Genomic DNA, 23,422 nt, shown 5'->3' with positions numbered 1-23,422 from the left:
CATCATTAGCCAGAATGATCCTAAAGTGAAATACTCTGCTCAAGCTGATGTTACCATGGCTTGATCAACTGGAGGATATATAGATTACCCTGTAAGGGATGGTGACCTCAAAATCACACCTGCTTGCTGCTGTGCTCATTTACAAAAATGGACAGATCTTTTCCAGGCTACCTAGATTTATTCTTGAGTAGATAAATGAGAAGACAGGAGACCTCAGCCCCATAATCAAGTCTCATTACAATTGGAAGAAAACCTTCTTGTGGATGGTAGAAACTCCATGACTAAAAATGTGTTCCTTTGTCACCCAGTTGAGTTGTTTGGTCCCAAAGCAGCAAGCTGGAATTTCAGTTTATAACCTATAGGTACATAGTACTAGATGACTCCAACTTTGTTTTAGATTCAAGTCATTTGAGATTAGCAACATGGGGAAGACTCCAAGAAATGTAAAAATACAGAGTGATAGAAACTCACTTTCTACCATGACCTTGACTATTTTCCACCACTCTTTATTACCTCTAATAAGGTAAAAAGAATGATGTATAGCCAAGGCAGGTTGGATGAATAAACATGGAAAACCCAATGGCAATCCAACCCTTTTACAAGTGAAAAGTTCAAATGAGGGCAGGAGGATTTCCAGTTTACATAATTCCACATAATTCATTTAATTGGAACAACTTAAATTTGTAAGGCACGTTGCAATTTTCAAGGGTGATCATAGTCATAATTATATCTGAGCTTCCCAATACCCCTGAGTTGGAGTGATATATTTCCATTCTGTATATTACACAGAGCGGGTCAGTGACTTGCACACATGGTTTAAGTAGGCTTGCAGTCTTGGTTTCAAGAATGACTTTTTCAGAGTCAGGAAGAATGATGTCCATGTGGACACTGATGTAGCAGTCTAGAGATGTGAAATTGATGCTGTTGTCTTCCATGGGTAGTCCTTAGTAGTAGAACCAGGTTTAGAATCAAAGATTCACAATTCTCAAGTCAATCTTACTGATTTTCTTTTCCACTCAGTTCTACTAGATATAATAACATAATGTAGCTGAGAAAAGTAAATCATCATTATGGACCATTATGGAAATAGTAATGAGTGTCATTCAAAAATGGAAAGTATTTTAGGAGCAGCATCTTTTACATTTATGTGAAATGTCGTACTTTGGTAGGATATTATCAAATGTTTCTATTTGTTTTTTAAATATCAGACCCTTTTTATCCCCTAAAATAGAACTGAATACCAGGAATAAAACCTGTTATAAAATATATTCTATCATTAGTAGCTACAAAAGCCACACATTTGAAGATATTTTCATCTGATTTCTACTTAATGACTTCCAGTGGGACATGAGTTCCTAATAAAATTAGAAGCAACTTTCTTTAGGTTCTTTCCTGCTGATTTCAGCTTTTAGTTGAAAAGTATTCATTAATTTTTTTCTCTTGAAAATAGCACCGACCCTCTGAAACAGTTCCCTATCAGAGACAATTTTACACCTTGGGAGAAGATTCTACTGTGTTCTTGCCTCTCCCTCATAAAGCTGTTGAGAAGCTGGCCCATACAGCCGTCAGAGACAGTGCCCATCACAGGGGCTGCCATCTAGTTCTCCACCGACTTCCCTTTGTGGGTTTCTTTTCAAATTTGGACTCAAGTTGTTTGAAAGAAAAGTTTCCAGTCTAGAGTGAAAAAGAATACATGGCATTTCTTTTATCATTGTACTTCTAGTCTAGAACAGAGAAACTGAGAACACTTGGCATTCACATTATTTTATGACTTTCAGGTAATTGATATATAATATCAATTATATATCATATGTTTTGTTGCCTCTAGGGTAATTTTGATATTTTAGTATACTAGTTATTTAATTAAATTGTTTTATAAGATCATGTTATCTGTTTTCAGGACACTGTGTGCAGTCAATTTCAAAATTCAGTTGTAGGCAAATACCCTGACGTAAGGCTGACTATGGTGCCTGCTGGCCATCATGTTCCCTGAATGAGACTGCTTCTTGGTATCTCACAGAGGTACTGCTAACAGATGTCAAGAGAGCAGCATCTATAGAAAAACATGCAGTTAATGCAATTGTAGGTGTGACTCTATAAAATTTTGGAAGTTAATTGAGATCCCAGAAAATGCACACACACACACACACACACCCCAGAGCCTCTTTTCTGAATTTTCAACAGGTCTTCATGTGCCCACCTGAAGGCTCCTCTGATCTTCTTTATGGCCAGTGATTTTTCTTCTATTCCAGTCAGAATCAATCCTATAACAACTTTTAAAGACCTATCCCTGCAAACCTCCCCTGAGATAATCCAGGACTGGATAGTGTCTGCCATGAGGGAGCATTTTATTTCACCTTTCTAGGAGTCATTTTTATTGCATTCTAGATGAATGTGAGGGAGATTTTAATTAATAAACAAACAAAAAAAAGGGTAGTGGGCTTCCCTGGTGGCGCAGTGGTTGGGGGTCCGCCTGCTGATTCAGGGGATGCGGGTTCATGCCCCAGTCCAGGAAGATCCCACATGCCACAGAGCCTGCACATCTGGAGCCTGTGCTCTGCAACGGGAGAGGCTGCGGCAGTGAGAGGCCTGCATACCGCTAAAAAAAGTGTCTTTTTAGGACCACATTTTCAAACACTGCCCTAAAACATAACCAGACACAGTTGCAAATAATGCTTCTCCTTCATAGGGCACATCTATGCTCAATGACTCTTAGAATCAATAGCTAGTTAATTAATGACTTAATTAAAACTACAGTGAGTACCAGCCCTGAGGAAGGGCAGCATTATTGTCATCATGTCACTTTGTCAAACCCTGCTCTGTAGTCACTAAGTGCAGGCTCAATCAGACAGGCAGATAATTTACATGGCCAACTATTCACATGCATATATGATTCCAAGTTCTGAAAAAAATTAGATTTCTCTGTATTCATTGCTATCTTTACTCTAAAACAACCCAGTGGAGACTCACCTGGATGTTTAACATCCCCTGACAATACCGTTGCTGCTGCCAGCTGGGGCTACTTCCTAGAGGAATCAAACTTCCATATTTCTCATCTGCTGCTGCTTCTTAGTCTACAGCAACTATCCAGCCTCAGATTACTCTTGAAGGCTCTTCTTAAATTTATGGTGGGACCTCGCCTTCTGCATGCTTGGTACCTTTTTTGGTGACAGAGAGGAGATTCCCTGAACTCAAGAGGAAGAAGAATGTGTAAGGTAACAAGCTAGTGTTGACTCTTCTAGAAGGAGAGCTGATTCCCCTCCATTGGTACCACCTAATACCTTCTTCCTTCAGAAGAAGAAGCTGTTAAAGAATTCCAAGGAAAAGATGGCAATGGAATGGCTGGGAAACATGAATAGAGAAATAGTCAAAAGAATTTTTGGCCATAATAAGAGAAGCATAGTGCCCAGAATGAGGGTGGAGATACTCTATTATACTCTATACCTAAGTTAGAAAATTGCATGATTTTCCAAAGGCAACTCTTTTGTATGGAATATACACAAAGTGGAGTGTTCAGAAGGGATTGGCAAGGACAATAAAAATGTTCCAAATGGAATCATCTAAGGAAAGAAAATGGGATGTTTAAGATGGAGAAGGGCAGGTACAGATGGTGGGGTAGGAGAATCCCAATCATTTTCAAACATTTAAAGGAATATCATGTTGAAGAGGAGCAAACTTGTTCTGGGGGAACTTAAGAACCTTCTAATAGTGGAAGCAGTCTTAAGATGGGAGGGTCTGACTCAGGAGGCTGTGAGAATTTTCAGTCCTTGAAACATATGACAGAGTTGAGTCTGAAAAGGATGCTTTCCAACAGTAATTCCGGAACAGTGTTCTGTAGAACATTAGGTCCACTAGATGTCTGTTGGTTGTTTGTAGGAAGAAATTTAAAAGGTGTATTTGTGTGTGCATGCCCATGTGTTAATAGTTTTGGGACTATTCTTGGGTCAAATAAGTTTGGAAAACACCAGTCTGTGGACAGGGGAATAAGTTCTTGACTTATCTCAATGTCCTTAATATGACAATATGTTTAATATGCTACTATGTGTATTGTGAACATCAAAGAGGCTTCACTATTACCTAAATTTATTCAACCAATATTCAAAGGAATATTTATTTGTCTTAGGAATATCTTTCAGTAGCTCATGAAACATTGTAACATGGGACTCTGTTTAGGTAACATTTTTTAGAGAATGTGGTCACAGATTATAAATATCTTAGAGACATTTTCAAACCTGATATCCTCTGGTGCTTTTCTAAATGTGGCAAGGAGGAAATATACAAGGAAGAGGGAGGATGCATTAGCAAATAATACACATATATGGCACCAATATGGTTTGGCAATATTTATTGTATGTTTTTAAGTTCCTAGGAATTTTCCATGTTGTCAAAGAATGCTAAAGTAGAATATTTTTAAAGTGTCAGGTAACACGATTTCCCAAAAATATAACCAACAGACAACACAATGGAAAGCACTCTTCTCATACTAACTGACTTAAAATTTTGCACTCTTTTGGTACTGTTAAAACACCGTGACTTTGTAAGACCACTGTCAGGAGGAAATTATAGAATTAACAGCATAATGAATCTTATTCTCTTGCAGAACAAATGACATGTTCCTCTGCCCTTTGCACCTGCAGTTGTCACTGATTAAAGGGGAAAAGGTCAAAGAAATCACCCCCTGATAATTATACATGATTGCAGAGCCCCAGAGACACACAGACACATTAGCACCTGGCAAATTATGATCAAATTAAATTCTGTTTGTATTCATTCTGCATGTTAACATTTTCTCTAAGGAATGGGAAATCTCTGAATTTGACTTTTTAAAAAAATTGAACATCTGAAATGGATGCTATAACAATATTTAGCTTTGATAGAGCATGTCAGGGACATGGAGTTGCACAAAGTACTATACATAAAAGGTTGTGATGATGGAATAAATACCACCTCGCCACCACCACCCCACCCCCAGCTTCTGCTGGGCAATTTGGACTGGAAAAGTCTCCCATTAGAGTGACCATGACAATTGTTTCCTTTAGAAGTAGGTTTAGATGTTCTGAGCTTCTGATACATTATTCATAGCATAATGGTATCCAGAGGGAAATCCTAACAGATGACCAATGTAAGACTATGTGATCACTATTTCTAAGTAGTCTAGACTTGGTAGCCTTTCTGCTTTGCCAGAGTAAGTGGAGGTGCCCACATGACTCTGCATAGTGCATGGCACTAAGCATAAAGGAAGTTTTTCTCAGGTGATCTTCTCCCACTCTCCCTCTTGAAAAACAACCCTCAAACCACCATAGGACCTACCCTGTTTGCATTTAAGAAATGGAAATGTAGTTTTAATTTCTCTATCTCATTAAGGTTACCAAAGGCTACCCTTGATTCCTACTTGGGTGAAAGTCCACTGATCACAGAATTTCTTGCCATTTAAATTGAACACTTGTAGGTTGGGTTTCCCAAGAAATAGACTCTAAGGCTCTGAGATTTGTGTGCAGTTTTATTCCAGAGTTCCCTTGGGATCCATGACTGTGGGAGAGTGAAAGGAACAGGATTGAGTAGAGGGAGGGGTCTGTTGTGATGCAGTCACAACAAAGGTCTTAGCCAAGCCTACAGGAAGCTCTGGAGCTGGGATGAACTTTCCAAGTTGTCTCACCTTGAGGCAAGTGCCTGTATACACTCCTTCCCAAAGATCAGTCATGGGATGCAGGTTGTCCCCAGAGAGGGTGTGTGACCTTGAGTGGTGTGACTAACTCTTTAGCTGAGGGCAATTCTCAGATAGAAACTCAGCTGAGAACTGACAGCCAACAACATTCCTAGCACTCATTGAGATGACTGTTCTCAATCCGGAAGGGAAAATCTGGTCAGCTCTTCACAACAGGCACTACACATCAATATAGAGAGTAACTTTTTCATAGAGTTACTTGCCTTCAAGTAATCTGAAAGTAAGAAAAATGAAGGTAGCTAACACTTATTTACTGTCTACTATGTACTAGACACTTCAAGCATGAACACTAAGAATGGAGTAACAGCTATCATTTATTGAGTTATCACCACTCAAGTATTATGTTAAAATTTTATGCATGCTATTTCATTTAATCTCCACATTAATTCACTCTTTTTATTCTCTTTCACAAGTGAGGAAACTGAAGCTAGAAAAGTTTAAGTGACTTACCTAAAGTTACATGAGTATTAGTGAGAGTGCCAGGATTTGAACTCAGTCTGCTGCAAAGTCCTCTTTCTTAACCTCTATGTTACACCACCTATCCATCTTGTATTGTTTTGTTTTAGTCTTGCAAAAACCCTAGGATTTACATGTCATTGTTATCCCCATTTTATAGTGAAAAACAACCTTCCCCAAAGTCACACATTATTAGTAACTCAAATAGGGCTCTAATTCTAAAGCTCTCATTCTTTCTACTGCCCCTATATCAATTGTAGGCAGTCCATTAAAACTCAACAAATACTCACTTAACTTATGAGTACTTAAAGAGTAGTCTTTATTTAGCCTCATAAATATAGAAGATTCCATGGAATATTTCCATTTGGAATTGGAATGTGTGCCAAGAAAGAGGCCAGCAGCTAGTTCATGAGGCCAAAAGAGGCTTCATGGACATCATTGTCAAATGTTTTCATGCAACTCTATTCAGAGCAATTAAACAATTTCTATTTGTAACAATTCAGGTATTTCCTGAATTAGTCCTATAATTAAGGCAAGGGCCATGTCTGATCATCCCTGTACCCACCCCAACAATTGCTACATGATTAGTACTCAATAAAATCTATTGAAAGTGAGAGAGAATATATGAACATGATGGGGACAAATAGTTCCCAGGATTTCACCATCAAGAATCTCTACAGATGGATGGATAAAGAAGATGTGGTATATATACAATGGAATACTACTAAGCCATAAAAAAGAATGAAATTTTGCCATTTGCAACAACATGGATGGACTTGGAGGGTATTGTGCTAAGTGAGATAAGTCAGACAGAGAAAGACAAATACTGTATGATTTCACTTACATGTGGAAACTAAAAAATTCGACAAACTAGGAATAAAACAAAAAAGAAGCAGATTCACAGATATAGAGAACAAACTAGTGGTTACCAGTGGGGAGAGGTAAAGGGAGAGGGGAAATATAGGGGTAGGGGAGTAAGAGGTACAAACTACTGTGTATAAAATAAGTACAAGGATATATAGTACAACACAGGGAATGTAGCCAATATTTTATAATAACTATTAGTGTAAGCTTTAAAAACTGTGACTCACTTTATTGTACACCTGTAACTTATATAATATTGTACAGAACTATAATTCAGTTTAAACAAAGAATCTCTTACACCATTTTTCCTCACAGAGACCATCTTCTCTTAATACATGTATATTTTATAGGTTATAATTTATCTCTCCATTGTTAAAATTAAAAGCATGCAGATTTCCACTAGAATTTCCAATAAGCAACAGATGGTTAAATACTAAACCTGAACTGATAAAATGATTCTGCCCATGGTAAAGAAGAGCAACATTTCAGTTAAACTGTGTGACCACAGTTCATGGGTGACTGATTTCTTTTGTGACTTTCAGCATTATTACCTCTGCTATCCCGAGATCCAGGATCCTCAAGTCAGGAACAATTGAGAGTGAAGAGATAAACCTAGATAGTCCTTGACATGTTTGTTCCAGGCAAAACCAGAAATGTTAAAACTTCCTTTCTGCACAGGTGAGCAGCAGCTCTTTCTCTGCAAATGGAAAGGACAGGGAGGTGCCATCAGATAGAAACTGTATGCTTTGAGTAAAGTAAATTGCTTCTGAGCTTTGAGTCCCCAGATTCCCGGAGCATTTTTTCTGAGTGAGCAGCTATTTGGTACTGAGGAAGAGACTGTGAGGTGAGAACACTTGATCCCACACAGAAGTGTTCATTATATTGAGACTCTACCCTTGAAAGAAAACACACTGTCTAGCTCATTGGCAGTCTAAATCTTATTAATACACTGAAGGGTCTCTTTGTTTAGAATGTACGAAGCTTTCTTTCTTCCTTCTCTCCCTTAGAAAATCAGCAGACAGAATAGTCCCCGCATAGCCGGAGGTCCCATCGAGGGCTGACTGTGCTCATATTCTGTCTTCTGGCAGGGTCTATGGCTTATTCTGAAACAGGGGCTGAAGGGAATGATGGGCCTGAGGACACAGCACATTTTATGAACTCTAAGCACCATTCTTCTTGCAGTTTATATGATCTTATTTTAATTGAAAATGGATTTTAATGGTTTTCTTCCTTGCCACAATAAAAAGGGCTACTTTTGCCATCATCAAAGGAAACAGATGGCGTCTTTTGCTTTGATTTGACTGCATTACTTTTTGTTAAACAAACACAAAGCTAAACTAAACTAACAAACTTCCAGGCATGAGAAGAGGTGGGATTGTTCCCATGTCTTCTTGAGAACTTGGAATCTGTCCCTTTGAAAACTGAAGGTGGCTAGGATAGTTAGGGTGAAGGTGAGGGTCAGTCAGTCCCCCGATATTCCTGGTGTGACAGTGGCTCTTGTGTCCTTATCTTGTGGCCCCCAGAGCATGTCAGCCCTCATGGCTGTGGCCGAGGTGTTATGAACAACCTCGACCTTACATCTGAATAGTACCCACATAGAGATCATCACCTTGTGTGGGGGTGTCTACCCCAAGTGTTGTCACACCTAATTTTCCAAATAGGAAAAATTGGGACTCACAGGGTTAATATAATTTATGCAAGATTATAAAACACAATAAAAGACATTACTATAGTCAGGACCAGAACTGAAATTTCTCTCAACACCAATCCAATTGACTTGATAGTTTTTGTTTGTTCATTGTTTGTTTTTCTTGTTTTTGTTTTTATTTTACATAGTCTATTTTTTTAACATCTTTATTGGAGTATAATTGCTTTACAATGGTGTGTTAGTTTCTGCTGTATAACAAAGTGAATCAGCTATATGTATACTTATATCCCCATATCCTCTTCCTCTTGCATCTCCCCCCGACCCTCCCTATCCCATCTCACTAGGTGGTCACAAAGCATTGAGCTGATCTCCCTGTGCTATGTGGCTGTTTCCCACTAGCTATCTATTTTATATTTGGTAGTGTATATATGTCAATGCCACTCTCTCACTTTGTCCCAGCTTACCTTTCCCCCTCCCCCTGTCCTCAAGTCCATTCTCTACATCTGCATCTTTATTCCTGTCCTGCCCCTAGGTTCTTCACAACCTTTTTTTTTTAATCCCATGTATATGTGTTAGCATACGATATTTGTTTTTCTCTTTCTGACTTACTTCACTCTGTATGACAGACTCTAAGTCCATCCACCTCACTACAAATAACTCAATTTTGTTTCCTTTTATGGCTGAGTAATATTCCATTGTATATTGTGCCACATCTTCTTTATCCATACATCTGTCAATGGACACTTAGGGTGCTTCCATGTTCTGGCTATTGTAAATAGTACTGCAATGAACATTGTGGTACCTGACTCTTTTTGAATTATGGTTTTCTCAGGGTATTTGTATGCAAACACAAAAGACCCCGAATAGCCAAAGCAATCTTGAGAAAGAAAAATGGAGCTGGAGGAATCAGACTTCCTGACTTCAGACTATACTACAAAGCTACAGTAATCAAGACAGTATGGTACTGGTACAAAAACAGAAATATAGATCAATGGAACAGGATAGAAAGCCCAGAAATAAACCCATGCTCCTATGGTCACCTTATCTTTAATAAAGGAGGCAAGAATATACAATGGAGGAAAGACAGCCTCTTCAATAAATGGTGCTTGTTGTTTGTTTTTCATAAATCTCTCTCCCCCCAACTAGAGGGTATGGACCAAGAGGGCAAGGGCTGGGTCTCTTTCTGAGCACCCTGGCATCCTCAGCACACAGAATAATATGTAGCACATAAGAGGTGCTTTATAAATATGCATTGAACAGATGTCTTTATCAAGCTGCAGATGGAGTATGAACTTGATTTGAGCAGAGAATCTGGGAAGGTTAAGGAGAGAGGTATTTCTTCCTTTCATGGCCACAGAGGGAAAAATTCAAACCAGCTATATATTTAGTTGTAACTTTCATTATTTTCTGTTTTACACCTAAATAGTTGTGGTGATTTAGTTCTGAAAGTACATGTTGCTTGTCATAGGAAGACTTGGGAGGACTTTAGTCTCTTATTCAAGAAAGCCCAAGTCCTCTAAAATCTCCAGAGTTGATTTTAGGGCATTTGTTTTTGCAGATCATTCACATGACTTCATTCTTTCTCTGAGTGCAATCTCAGGGGAAAAAGGTTTTTTTTTTTTTCCAAAAATGAGTTATTTTTATCAGGCATAAATCAGATATGCTCCTTTCTAAACAGAAATAGGTTTAGCAAAAAATGCTAAGCCTTGTCTTCATGCAAGTTACAATCTCTGAGATACATCCATCTACCTGAAGTTATTTTGAAGCCCTTTCTGGGGTTTAAAACTACAGATGAAAAGGCCCTGCCTTTTATCAATCACTGTATGATTCAGTGCATGAAATGCCAACCTTTTGGGAAAGAGTTTCTTTTTGTTTCATCTTTCTCTCCTTTACATTTTCAAGTGAAATTTCTAAGCCTTCAGAATGGCCAGATTGACAGGAAATCACATTTTAAATATGTCAGACTTGAGTTGAATTAGTTGGTCCTGAGTGACTCAGTTGCCCAAGGGAAGAAAGACCTGTGATCATTATTTTAAATTTTGCAGACCAGTGAAGCCTCCATTTCTCAGGAGAGGCTGGGTTTAAGAAATGCAGTAACAAGGCTCTGACATTTCATTGTAATCTTTATTTCCAAGGGCATCAGAGAGTTATATAAAAATTAATTTAATTTAAAGATTCTATTTCATTCAACAAAAGAAATTTTCATTGAAAATTAAATATATTCAAATAAAATTCACTGAAAGATTCAAGTGTTTTATTATCCACATTGTTCATTCATAACCACAAAATACAATAGTTTAGAGAATTTAGAGAAGTAGCATATATAAAATGCATTTTTTGTAAAAGTATTATGTATACACACACACTTGAACATGAATTTGACATGGGTTCCTAATAAACTTAATTCTAATTAAATGATAAGTAATTATAATTAATAATAAATTGATAGTAAATAAAGAAATCTGTTTAATTAAGTTTAATGCTAATAAACTTTATTCTTAGAAAGATGATGACTACTATTGCCGTTATTAACACAGACTCTCAGGACACTTTACGTATAATGCAGGAAAAGTCATTTTGCAAATTGACTGTTCAATTTGGAAATTTGCCAGTAAGACCTGCCAAGTACAGAAAAGTTAAAATCCTTCAAGTTAATTTTTAAAAGGCTTTTGTTCAGCAAAATAGCAGTGAATTCACAAACTAAAATCTGTGGCAATAGCCACAGTGAGGAAAACTGAGCAGTCTTTCCATGAATTATGTTACTGCATGCACTTTTATTCTAAAAATCAACCTTTTGTTTCTAAAAATAAAATCTATTTATTCAATACAAATTTATTGAGTACTCAGTCTATGCCAAGTGCTATGCTGAGCCTTTGGGCTCCAACAATGAGAAAACAGACAGTCTTTGTCCTCAAAGCCACTGCTGTCTAGATAGGGGCAGGTGCTGATCAAACATGTAAATATAATTACAATTCTGACTAGTGTTTTGAAGAAGTGACATTTAAATTATCACCTGAAAGAAAAGTGAGTGAGTTGTCAAGTGAAGGGGCAGGGAAGATGAGGTATTCTTGGTGAAAAAAAAAAAAAAAAAAAACAGCGAACAAACAACAGCCCTTACAATGTTCCCTGAGGAAAATTAGGCTGGTCAAGATGAGCAAGACTGTGGATGTGGCTAGAATTCAGTGAGGGAGAGAGTGACCAGAGATGAAACTGCAGGAGCAGCTAGTAGCTGCTATTCAGAGCCTGTAGACCAGTTAAGAATTTTTATCTTTATGCTAAAAGCAGTGAGGGGTGATTGAAGCATCCTAAGTAGGAGACTGACATGAATTAATAAGTCAGGGTCAGCACACTGAGGGTTACTGAACTCAGCACTTCCAATTCCTAAATCTTTTCCTTTAAATCTTTTCAAAATTGTTTCTCAAAGCTAGAACATCAGAAGACCTGGCTCCCACATCTCTGCTCTCCTGTTGCTTCCTTGGAGGAAGGTTTTCTGATTCCTGTAGACTTGCCTGTTTCTCCTCTAAGAAGCCTGCAAACTGTTTGAAGATGACTTTCCTCAGGAGAGCTCCATATTCCGGAGAAGGGCTTTGAGGTTTCATGTACCAAATTTTGGTTCTGGACCTGCTCTTTTGCTAACTTAAGTTAGAATCTATGATGGGAAAAACATATTTGGACGTTTGCCCCAATTATATGCCCCCCAAAAAAACCCTTCCAAGGATACTTCCCTAAAGCTTCATTTTCAGTCTTGCCCTTATACACAAGGACATCTCCCCCACCCACTTTCTATCATTGATTGGAAATTGTGAAGGTTGGAAAAAAATCCTGCAGGCTCATTTTTACATCACAACTGTAGTATGGCTGGGTGTTGCCCTCAGAATTCCCTGCTGCCTTACTTCTTTGAGACTCTGGAGCAGGGCATTGCCGGGGCTGTCACTCAGTGGATATTCAATACATTACCACTCACAGAGAGCCAGGCACTCATCTAAGCACTTTAATCCTCATTAATATGCTAATGTGATAGATGGTAAAACTGCGGCTTAGAGTGTTAACTAACTTGCTCATAATTAATGCTGGTGCTGAGACTTGAGCAGAAACAGTCTGGCTCCAGATTTGACACTAGTGCTAGGATTTTATTTAAATTTTTCTTTATCTTGAAATGACTCTCCTGGTAGTCAGTGAGGTCTTGTGAATAAACAGTCTAAATCCACACTGTAAATCCAGCACCTAATGAAAATGAGAGATTAAGAAAAAGAGGGGCATTTAAAAGACAACATTGCAGTATCTATTTAGTCACATCTTTCTATGTGACTATAGGAGACCAAAGGAGACTATTCCATAAATAGATACTAAAATATCAATATACAAATTCAAAGAGAATTTAGTAATCTCTTCAGACTACATAATTTCACTAAGAAATATTTTCCTTCATAATATTAGTGAATGCTCTTCAAATTTCTGCTAACAACTTTTTGGTTATAAAGGTGGAACTAATATGAAAAAATGAATGAATGAATGAGCAAATGAGGGCTTTTTAGGATCTCGTAGCAATCTGAGAACTTCCAAAGGGAACTTCCTAAGCTCTTTATTTATAAGTGAAGAGAATACAAGTTTCAGTGCCATTAGATGATAGACTTTGTATGGAATTAATATGAGATTCTTCATTGCATGAGAAAATCAAAGAACTCTTCTTTGGACGAGATCAACAGCAAACCTAAGTGCATATAAAGGGAAGCTCTGACTTCACAGGTTGTCAAAGGAGGCATTAACCATCTGGCCCAACACCTTCCTGTTCCTCCCCTATTCCAGTCAGTCCTCCTAGTGTCCCCACAACTCCATGGCGCCTACTCTCTGGTCACCTTGTCTTTCCTAATCATGTCCTCTCTTTCAAGCCCATATACTTTTTTAAAAAAAACACTTTATTGAGGTCTGACATATAAAATGGTGTACATTTTTAATGTATACAACTCGATGAGTTTGGAGATAGGTATATACCCATGAAACCATACCAGCAAGGCTATAAATATATCCATCACCTCCCAAAGTTTCCTCCTGCCCCCTTTATTATTTTTTTATGTGTGTGTGTGGTAAGAGCACTTAACATAGGATCTACCCTCTTAGCAAATCTTAGTATACAGTACAGTTTTGTTAGGAGGGCATTATGCTAAGTGAAATAAGCCAAACAGAGAAATACAAATACTATGTGATCTCAGTTATATGTGTAATCAAAAACAGTCAAACTCGTAGAAGCAGAGAATAGAATGGTGTTCACAGGGGCTGGAGAGAGGGAGAAATGGGGAGGTGATGATTAATGTGTACAAAGTTTCTGTTATGAGAGATAAGTTCTGGAGATCTACTATACAGCCCATATTCTATTGGATGTGCTGTTCCCTTTTCTTGAAATGCTTTCTTCTTCTTTATCTAAAAAGTCTTGACCAAGCTCATATGTCACCTATTTTGTGACATGCTCCTTAAATTCCTCCATAATTTCTCCCAAGTGAAATAAATTATTTTACCTACATGCTCCCATAGAATCCTATGTCCATGTCTGCTGTGCCATATTGTATTGTCATGGTTAGTTCACATCCATTTTACTTGTTAGACTTTGAGACAGCTGAGACCAGGATTTCTAGGTAACATTTGAGTTCAATAAATGTGCTATTTTCCTTTGGGTCCCAGGGATTGTGGCAAGTACAGGGGGTATTTTGATGACTATGATATGATTTTTGTTTTTTGAAAAGTGTGCAGGTGCTGATAGAAATAGGCATGGAAGTGGGAAATCTGAATGCCATGTGCAGTGTGTAGTTATTGAACTGTGCTTAAGGAGATAAAGCATCAAGAAAAGAGTTCTTCACCCAGATTTGGACTTGAGGGATAGAGATGCTGCCTGGGCCAAGTCTTGAAGGGCAAGCAGAAATTAGACCAAGAAGGGTACTGAAATAAAGAATGGTATTTCATATAGAGAGAAGTCCTGAAAAAAAAAAAAAGAGGCATGAAACCACAGGGTATGTTTGGGAGAAAACATAAACATTTCAGTATTACTAGAGAAAAAATTAGCAGGTAGGAAGTAGCAACAAATGCAGCTGAAGAGAGGTGTGTGTGATGGATGCGTGAGGGAGGATGGAGGGACTCATATATACTGATCAAGAGCCTATGTATCTTGTAGGTGAGAGAAGACTTTGCAGTGTTCATGTAGAAGAATAATGCATTTGGTTGAGAGAAAGAGTGTTGTGACTGTAGTGTAGAAAAGGCACGAAAAAACAGTTTGGTGGCAGGGCTGTGGCAACGTTTCTTGGAGAGAGGTGAGGAAGGTCTGAACCCCAAAATGGCTCTAGGGAGCTACACCTAGAATGCTGTCTTCCACAGATACAGTATATCTTTGTTGAATGAGTGAATGGGTGATTTTTTAAAATTAAAGTTAAACCAGTTTTTCTTTTTAATTTTTTAAAAATTAAAAAAAAATTATATTGGAGTATGGTTGATTAACAATGTTGTGCTAGTTTCAAGTGTACAGAAAAGTGATTCAGTTATACGTGTACACGTATCCACTCATTTAGATGATTTTCCCATATAGGTCATTACAGAATATTGAGTAGAGCTCCCTGTGCTATACAGTAGGTCTTTGTTAACCAGTTTGTCTTATACCATGAAAATTATTACACTGAGACAATACTTTATTACCACCAGAGTAGGCTTTTCAATTTACTCTAATTACCTAATATAAAAATTGATTCTCAGGAGGACAAATAAAAAATTTACTCTTTTTACGTAAAAAGCACAGGTGTATACAAACAACTTATAAACATATTTAGAGTCTATCTGTGGTATTAAAATTTTATTGAGAAGGAGGGTGAGGAGGAAAAAATATTTTTAAAGGCTCCATAAGGGGGAAATAATTTTAAAAGTTTAAGAAATGCCACTCTAAATAATCATCATTACTTCAGTAGCATTTGCTAGTTTTAATCCAGTATACTGAGTCTTCTGTTTAACATAATTCTACTTAAGTCTATCTGAGTATTTCATATTCAACTTGGTGTTATTGCTTGTTTTGTCTTTGGTATCATACTGACTTTACAAAACTATATCTGAATAGAAAAAGAGAAATATTCCCATGACTCAGAGAAATGGCATTTAAATGTAAAACTCCTATTTCACCTGAGGCCTAAAAGCTATTCCAAAATGATATTTCATCAATCCTCAAAGCAATCTATTTTATAGAGGAACAGAGAGGAGCCCTCATATTCTCCTAACATATCTCCATGGGGATAACAATTAGTTGTTCTAAATACAGGCCCAGGAATTTCAGTCTTAGAGCAGTAGTGGGCATCTGAGTATCTCTTTCTGTGATGGTCATGGTTCTAAAATGGGGGTTCTGTTGCTCAGGAGCCTCCCAAAACCTAGTACCCCAGGGATCTGGTAAGCCAGCTACTTGGTTGAACTTAATACAGAGTCAGCATTGGCCTCAGCATCATGCTTCTCTACCCCACCTCTCACCTCTCAAGGTGAGTATATCTGCTAGAGAACTATTCTTCCCAGGAAATGCACTCGTTCTGATACTTTTTCCAAAGAGTGTCTGCTTTTTCTAAAATGCCAAGGTGATACTATATTCACAACAGAGATATAACCATCTGTGCTAGCAAGTCCAGAAGAGAAAGTAATGGAATTCAAACCCAAGTGGCTGCACACACATTGCCACAGCATCTATCTTTCTAATGAACTTGAATACACTTGAGTCTGTGCTCTAGGGATCCAGATTTTTCATTTCAAGATAGAATTCTCTTCTGAAGCTGTTGCTGTGAAGATCAAATTTCTCCACCTGCCAGTCTATTTTCTGAAGGCAATGGACCTTTTAAATCAATGTTATGCTCTTTTAGAAGCACTTGTGTCCTCCTCTATCTGTATGCTGAAAAATGTGGATCCGAATTTTTAAGGTATTACCCACAGGATGAATGTAGTCCAAGGCAGTTGATTCAGTTTTGCCGATGGGTCAAGTTTGACTAGATACACTTTCTGAGGTCTGGAGAAAGACACACATATTACATTCTATGCTTCAACCTCACAAACCAAAAGAAGCACGGCTTTCTTTTCTCTTTTATTTTCATGACACTGCATGCTCCTAATTTTCATCTTACTTCTATGTCTACTTCTCTCTTTTTTTAATTGAATCAACTTTTCTGCCCATGTTGTTGATTTTCAAATTTTCTCTTCTCGTCCTTCTTTATACTATCTTCCCATGTAATTTTATCCACTCTCATAACTCTAACTATTCTTTCTATGTGATGACCCTTGACCAGCTCTATGTCCTGAATATCAGAACTGTACTTAACTGTGAATTAAGATCTCAACTCATGTGTCCCAAAGTCACCTCAAAGTCAACATGTCTCAGGGCTTCCCTTGTGGCACAGTGGGTAAGAGTCTGCCTGCTGATGCAGGAGACGCGGGTTCGTGCCCTGGTCCGGGAGGATCCCACATGCCGCAGAGCGGCTGGGCCCGTGAGCCATGGCCACTGAGCCTGCGCGTCTGGAGCCTGTGCTCCACAGTGGGAGGGGCCACAGCGGTGAGAGGCCCACGAATCGCAAAAAAAAAAAAAGTCAACATGTCTCAGACTGAACTTAGCACATCCACTGGAAAGCCTTTGGTGCTGTCTTTCCAAGATTAGCGAATGATGCTCACCTACCAAAATACCACTAGAAATCTAGATTCATGGCTTCTTTCTCCCTCTCCATCTACATCCAATCCCACACCAGTCAAATGTTGTCATTTTATCTCCTCAGTTCCTTTCAAATATATCTATTGTGGCCACTGAGATGTAAGCTACCATTATCTCTGGTCTGGCTTCCTTCCACAGCTCCCTAATTGTTAGCCCTGATCCCAGTCTTGCTTTCTTCCATTCATTTGTTCACAATGAAGGCAGACCACTCTCTCTGAATCACAAGTCTAAGCATATTATTTCCCTGGTTAACAGCTTTCAGTTGGTCTACATTTCTGAAAGCCCTCTATCATCTGGTTCCTTCTTATTTCTCCAACATTTTTAAGACTTCCTTAAATTTTGTAGCTTCTCTGAGATTCTAAATTTCATCATTGTCTCTCTACCCATTCACTTCTCTCTCTCCCTCCATCTCATCCAGGAAATTAATGTCCACATGTATTTCCTCACTCTTTCATTGTTATTGCACTACCACCTCTCAGACCTCAGTTCATTTATCCCTTTTTCATGTCAACCCCCTTTCCTGCTCCCTTAGGTCAGAGTGGTTTCTCTTCAATATGCTGTCATAGGATATTGCATCTTTCCTGATATCTCCTGGATCTGTCTGCATGCCCTACTCCTAAGCACGCCCTATTCCTGACTATGAATGAAGGAATGCTATTTCTTCCGTCTGAAAATGCACTGCATCACCCTGTTCCCACCTTTACCCAGCTAAATCTTCCTAATCCCTCAACATTCAGGGAGCACTCTTCTGAAAAGTTTTTCCTGACTTTGCAAGCTAGACTAGGTAACTCTCCACTATGCTGTCATGGTAATGAATCATCTTTTATAATTAAGTCAGATCATAACACTCTTCTGCTCAAGATCCTCCAAAGACTCCCCATTTCGCTCAGAGTAAACCTCAAAACCCTTATAATAGCCTACAGTGCTTTACAGCATCTGCCTCCCTTTCCTTATTATTTCTCTAACTTCATCTTTTAATACTTTCTTCTTTCTTTTGCCACATTTAGGCATGCTACCCCTTCAGGGCCATGGCAGTAACTGAAACGCTTTCCCTAGCTTTCTACATGACAACTCCCTGGTCTCCTTCAAACCCTCTCACAAATGTCCGCTTGTCAATGGACCTGTGTAAGCACCTATTTTAAGTTGCGATCTGCTCCACACCTCTCTATCTATGCACTCCACATCCTTTTTTTTTGCTGTGTTTTAATAGCACTTATTCCCTCCTATCAAATGATATAATTAATTTATGATTATTAGTCATCTTTTGTCTTCCCTTATTAGACTGTAAGCTCCACACAGGTGGATATTTGTATCTGCTTTGTTCACTCAAGTTTTCCAAGTGCCTTCAAGGGTGTCTGGAATAGAAGAGATGATCAGTAAATATGTTTAAAGGATGAGCATTGATTGTGCTATACAGTATTAAAATTTTCTTCCTTGCCCACCTGCCCACCGCCAAACCATGCACTTGTCAAATGCAGGGAGTTTTGCCCTTACATCTATTTACAATATCCAGCATATTTGCTGAAAATAGTGGGTTCATAATAAATGTTTGCTAAGTGCATATATGCATCTCTGACCTCACTACCCCATAGCTTTGCAGGGTTTGTGATCACACCATACCAAACTAGAATATGAGTGCAAAAATATTGTTTTCTTAGTGGAGAAGCTTCTCTATAAATTCTCATGGCATCTGAGATCTCCAAAGATGGAGTCCAAAGTGGACCAAGGTAGTGACTACAGTCATCCTTCCATATCCTAGGGTTCCGTATCCATAAAATTGATCCTGGGTTGGTTGAATTCACGGATGCAGAAACCGCGGATGAGAAAGTATGGCTTTATTACTTCATTTTATATAAGACAAACTTGAGCATCCGCAGACTTTGGTATCTGTGGGGATTCCTGGAACCAATCCCTCATGGATTCCAGGAATGGCAGTATTTCTCCTGCAGAGTCACTTCAGAGGTTAAGAATTTGACATTGTTCATTTGGCTTTTTTCTCCATTCTGTATCTGTAACTGGGGCATTTATTTTAATAACTTAGAAAACTAAAGGAAGTCCTGGGAATTGTGAGCTCAAAAAATAATATCTTTCCTTCTGTGACTTATCTTTTTTCTTTCCTTTCTCAGAGCTCTTCCTGCCATGATGCAGTGGGTCCGCACGCAGAAGCCAGGAGAGAGTGGCATCAATATTGTCACTGCCGATTTCGTAGAACTTGGTGATTTCATCAGCACTGTCATAAAGCTCAACTATGTCTTTGATGAAGGGGAAGCCAACACTTGATAGTACCATTTGGAGTGCCAGTGAATAAGATAGAGAAAACTCACTGTATTAGGCATATTATCTATAAACACTCTGATCTTCCTATTCCACTGAGTCTCTGAGGGAATAAGGGATGAAAGTGGGTGGGAAAAGTGGGAAACCATTTCTTCAGTGATTATTATCATACTCTTCATTACTATAAATATTTCATTTGCCATTTGATGAGCAAAACCTACTTCTAGTGTTAGGAATAAAAAAAGACTAGTACATTTCATTTCTCAGAATTAGTTTTTGTAACTTATGAGTGTTTACTTGATTGTGTTTCTGATTTCAACCTAGGGCTCCTACACTGTGTATCCTCTAAATGAACCTTTCTGCTCCCTCTCTAGCTCTCTCTTTTTAATCAGATGTTGTATGGGACTTAAAAATAATTAAATGTCCAACATAACTTGTATTATCAATACATTGTTGTACCGAAATGTACTTGTTTTGTGGGACCTGGTATAATATTCTGTAGTCTGCAATCTCACTAACTTTGGGTCATAAACAATATGCATCAAATCTGTTTCCCTGCATAAGTAATATTGGTGGCCATAATCAGTAATTTTTGTGTTATATAAAAACAATAGTGTTTCACAGTATTTCTATTTAAGGCAGCTATAAATATAGAGTAAAAACTTTTGTGGAAGAACTATTAGTGCCAACTCCATAGTGAAAAATGGGGGTGGGGGAAGAGATGGATGTCATTTTAATTCAGAAATCTCTTAAATAATATTGTCCTACAAATGCTCAGTAAATAAAAAATTATGACAAGTGTTGTTAAAATCAGGAAACTCTGAAAAGAACCCTCACAAAAGTTCTTCTAACAATTATCTTGACTGAAAAAATAAAAAGAAGAAAAGAAAGAAATGGAAGATTGAGCAAGCTTTCCTAACAAATTGAGATTTCCAAATATGTCATTCTAAATCCCAGATTTTGAGGAGTATATTCTGAGAAGCTTCAATCTGAGTATTTTTACTTGAAGTTGAGGAAAATGGAAGGGTGGCAGAGTGAATTAGAGCAATGTTTTTGAAACTATGACCGTGAACTCTCAAGGATCCATGAAGCATTTTTAGGAGTTTCTTAATTACATGTGATTTGGGCAGACTTATTGAAAATCACTACTGTGTCCCACCCCAGGGTCAAGTTTGAGGCAGAGGCCAAAGTTTCACAGAAAGTTTCTGCCATCCACCATTTGATAGTCCAGGTGTATGAGGAAGAAAAATGGTAATGCAAATTTGAGCATTGCTTCTGCCTTGGTGTCTTTGTGATATTTGACAGCTCTAAACAATCTTAAAAGAGCATGATAACCCTTACGAATATGCTTCACAGGAATATTGTGAGGCATTTATAAAAATCTATAAAATTTTCTGAATTCATACAATTCTGAATTATTTTATCTTCCTCTTTAGAAATAATCTCACCTCAATAGTTTCCTGGGAAAACACAGTCCATGTAAATTGGGGCCATAGAGAAATAAAAGCATGCTCTCAGCTTTCAATTAATTTAGATGTATGACATGTGGTTTAATCTCTGAGTCCTAGGTAAGGGATTTGACTCCAAGGTTACGTACGTCAAAATTATAAATAATCAAGAGTTGATTAAAAGATTATAAATACTCACTATCAGAAAATAGTGCTTATTAGCAACTGTGGGGGAAGGAAGATAAATTGTTTATACTGAAGAGAACGTTTATGAAAAGTGTGCAGGTGTGTGTGGTTGACCAAGTAGCATGCATATACACACAACAGATATGATCTCCATTCCAATTGTGTGTATATGTCTCAACAGACAAAATATATCAATATATACCCACTCTTGTGCAGGCAGACAGACACAAATACACACAAACATACACAGTCATGGATAGCCACAGTGAAATTCTTCTTTTCAAGTGAAAACTTAGGTAATATTAAATAATTTAATTTTAGGACCAAAACCCTTAACAATGTATGAGAAGGAGTTGATGAGATTTTTGAAAGTAGAGTAGCTGATCATATTCAAATATTTTTGTAAAAATAGATATTAATTATCTACAAATATAATTTTCTTTCTGCTTTCCCTCCCCTTGTAGTTTTACTGTCTTTCTGTCTCTCTCACCTGCTCTTTATATACAATTGAATATGAATCCTTTCTAAAGGACTATAGCTTATTGAAATTTATGTCCTGTGAAGTTGTTTTGGGGGGAGGTTTTCTCTGACTATTCATTATTCATCCCTCAGGAGGATCTTTAGCCAAGCACACTTGCAATGACACAAGGATTTAACTTATACATGTATGAGAAAACAGATCTTTCAACATATTCAATACAAATGAAAAATGAATAAAATATAGAGGTAACTATGTTGTATTTTCGTGAACTTAGATGCTTTCTTATGTTTGCTTAGAAATAGCTTTGTCCTATCTGTCATTTGGGTGCTGGAAAAAAACAAACATGCTGAAGCATTAGATTAATTGTGCAGTTTCTCAGTTGGAGAAAGCTTTTAATTGTTATTAATGATATGCACATAGAGACCTTGTTTGATGAAAGATACTTCCAAGCCAATGTTTGGTGTCCATGTGTATATACATTATCTATGTAACAGGCACTGGGAGTAAATGGACTTGCCTTAATTTCTAAAGGAGGAAACAGGTAGAAGTGAACCATGCATCCTCCACTAGAGGAAGAGTTCACTAGGAGGGATTCCTTTGCAAGGGGAATGGAGAGAAAACGCCTTTGGCTGTCTTTTGCCCATTGGTCCTGCTCTGGGACACACTTAGGGAGCAGGCTGTGGGCCTTAAATAAAGAGGTAGGGAGTGAGGACTAGTGGTATACAATCAGAGCTTACCATCAGCCTAAGCTCCTTTTTCTTAGCTGGGCATTGAGTTTCCAGAGAGTTAGAGCACAAGGGCTACAAATAGACCCCCAAATGGTAGGAGATACATCTTGGTGCATTTTTTGTTTTGCTTATTTCTTAAGACTTTTCCATCACAAGTCCTGCAAGGCAAAGAAAACAGAAACAAAATCCAACTTTTACCCAATCTACAGCAGGAAATCAAAGGAGTGAGTGGCTGAGATGAGGGAAAGTATACAAAGAGTATCATTTTTTGGTTTGCTTTCCTGTCTGTAATTGCGAAGGGCCAATATTTAGATACTCCTGCCATTATTCTTTATGTCTCCCTTATCACTACACAATCATATGAATGCAGAGAATGAGGAGGCATCTTTTAAAAGCCTTAGGATATTCTATATGATGACCTCAATATTTACTTTCAGCCATACTGGGAAAACTCACGTTTCATGGTGTGCCACCTAACAATGAATGTATTAAAGCATAAAGTGTTTGGTATGTATGCACCTGTGTGTGTACACACGTACTCATACACACAAACACACACACACACAGCATGCACATCTCACACATTATTCAAGCTGAAACTGCACTCTAATCACTCAACCTGATTCTATTGCCATTTTAACTCTTAAAATTAATATCTCCTACGTAAGTAGGAACAAACATAATTCAAATATTTAAATATTTAAGAGGAGAAAAATCACTAGAAAACCAATGAAAAATGAGACCATCATAAATAAGAAATGCCTAGCAGTAATAGTCTAACTGCACTGTCAATTACACTTCAAGCTGGAGAATCAAAGATGGACTTAAATATAAATCACAAACAGACAGACGTGCGTCTTCGCTTAATGTTGTTTTAAGTTCTTTGAGTTCTAACATGTTTTAGC

General features: G+C 37.8%; 1 protein-coding gene across 1 annotated transcript in view; it reads left to right on the top strand.

Moving 5' to 3' along the window:
• Positions 1–19,680, top strand: part of PLCXD3 (phosphatidylinositol specific phospholipase C X domain containing 3) — a 182,083-nt gene extending 162,403 nt beyond the window's left edge. The window contains exon 3 of the mRNA XM_060091658.1: positions 19,527–19,680. Within this exon, the coding sequence (XP_059947641.1) occupies positions 19,527–19,680 (154 nt within the window). The remainder of the gene's footprint in view (positions 1–19,526) is intronic.
• Positions 19,681–23,422: the final 3,742 nt, after the last annotated feature.

The sequence above is a fragment of the Mesoplodon densirostris genome, chromosome 3, assembly GCF_025265405.1.
Source record: "Mesoplodon densirostris isolate mMesDen1 chromosome 3, mMesDen1 primary haplotype, whole genome shotgun sequence".
NCBI classification, from domain to species: Eukaryota; Metazoa; Chordata; class Mammalia; order Artiodactyla; family Ziphiidae; genus Mesoplodon; species Mesoplodon densirostris.
Note: the sequence above shows the minus strand (reverse complement) of the source record. Positions and strands in the feature narration are given on the sequence as shown.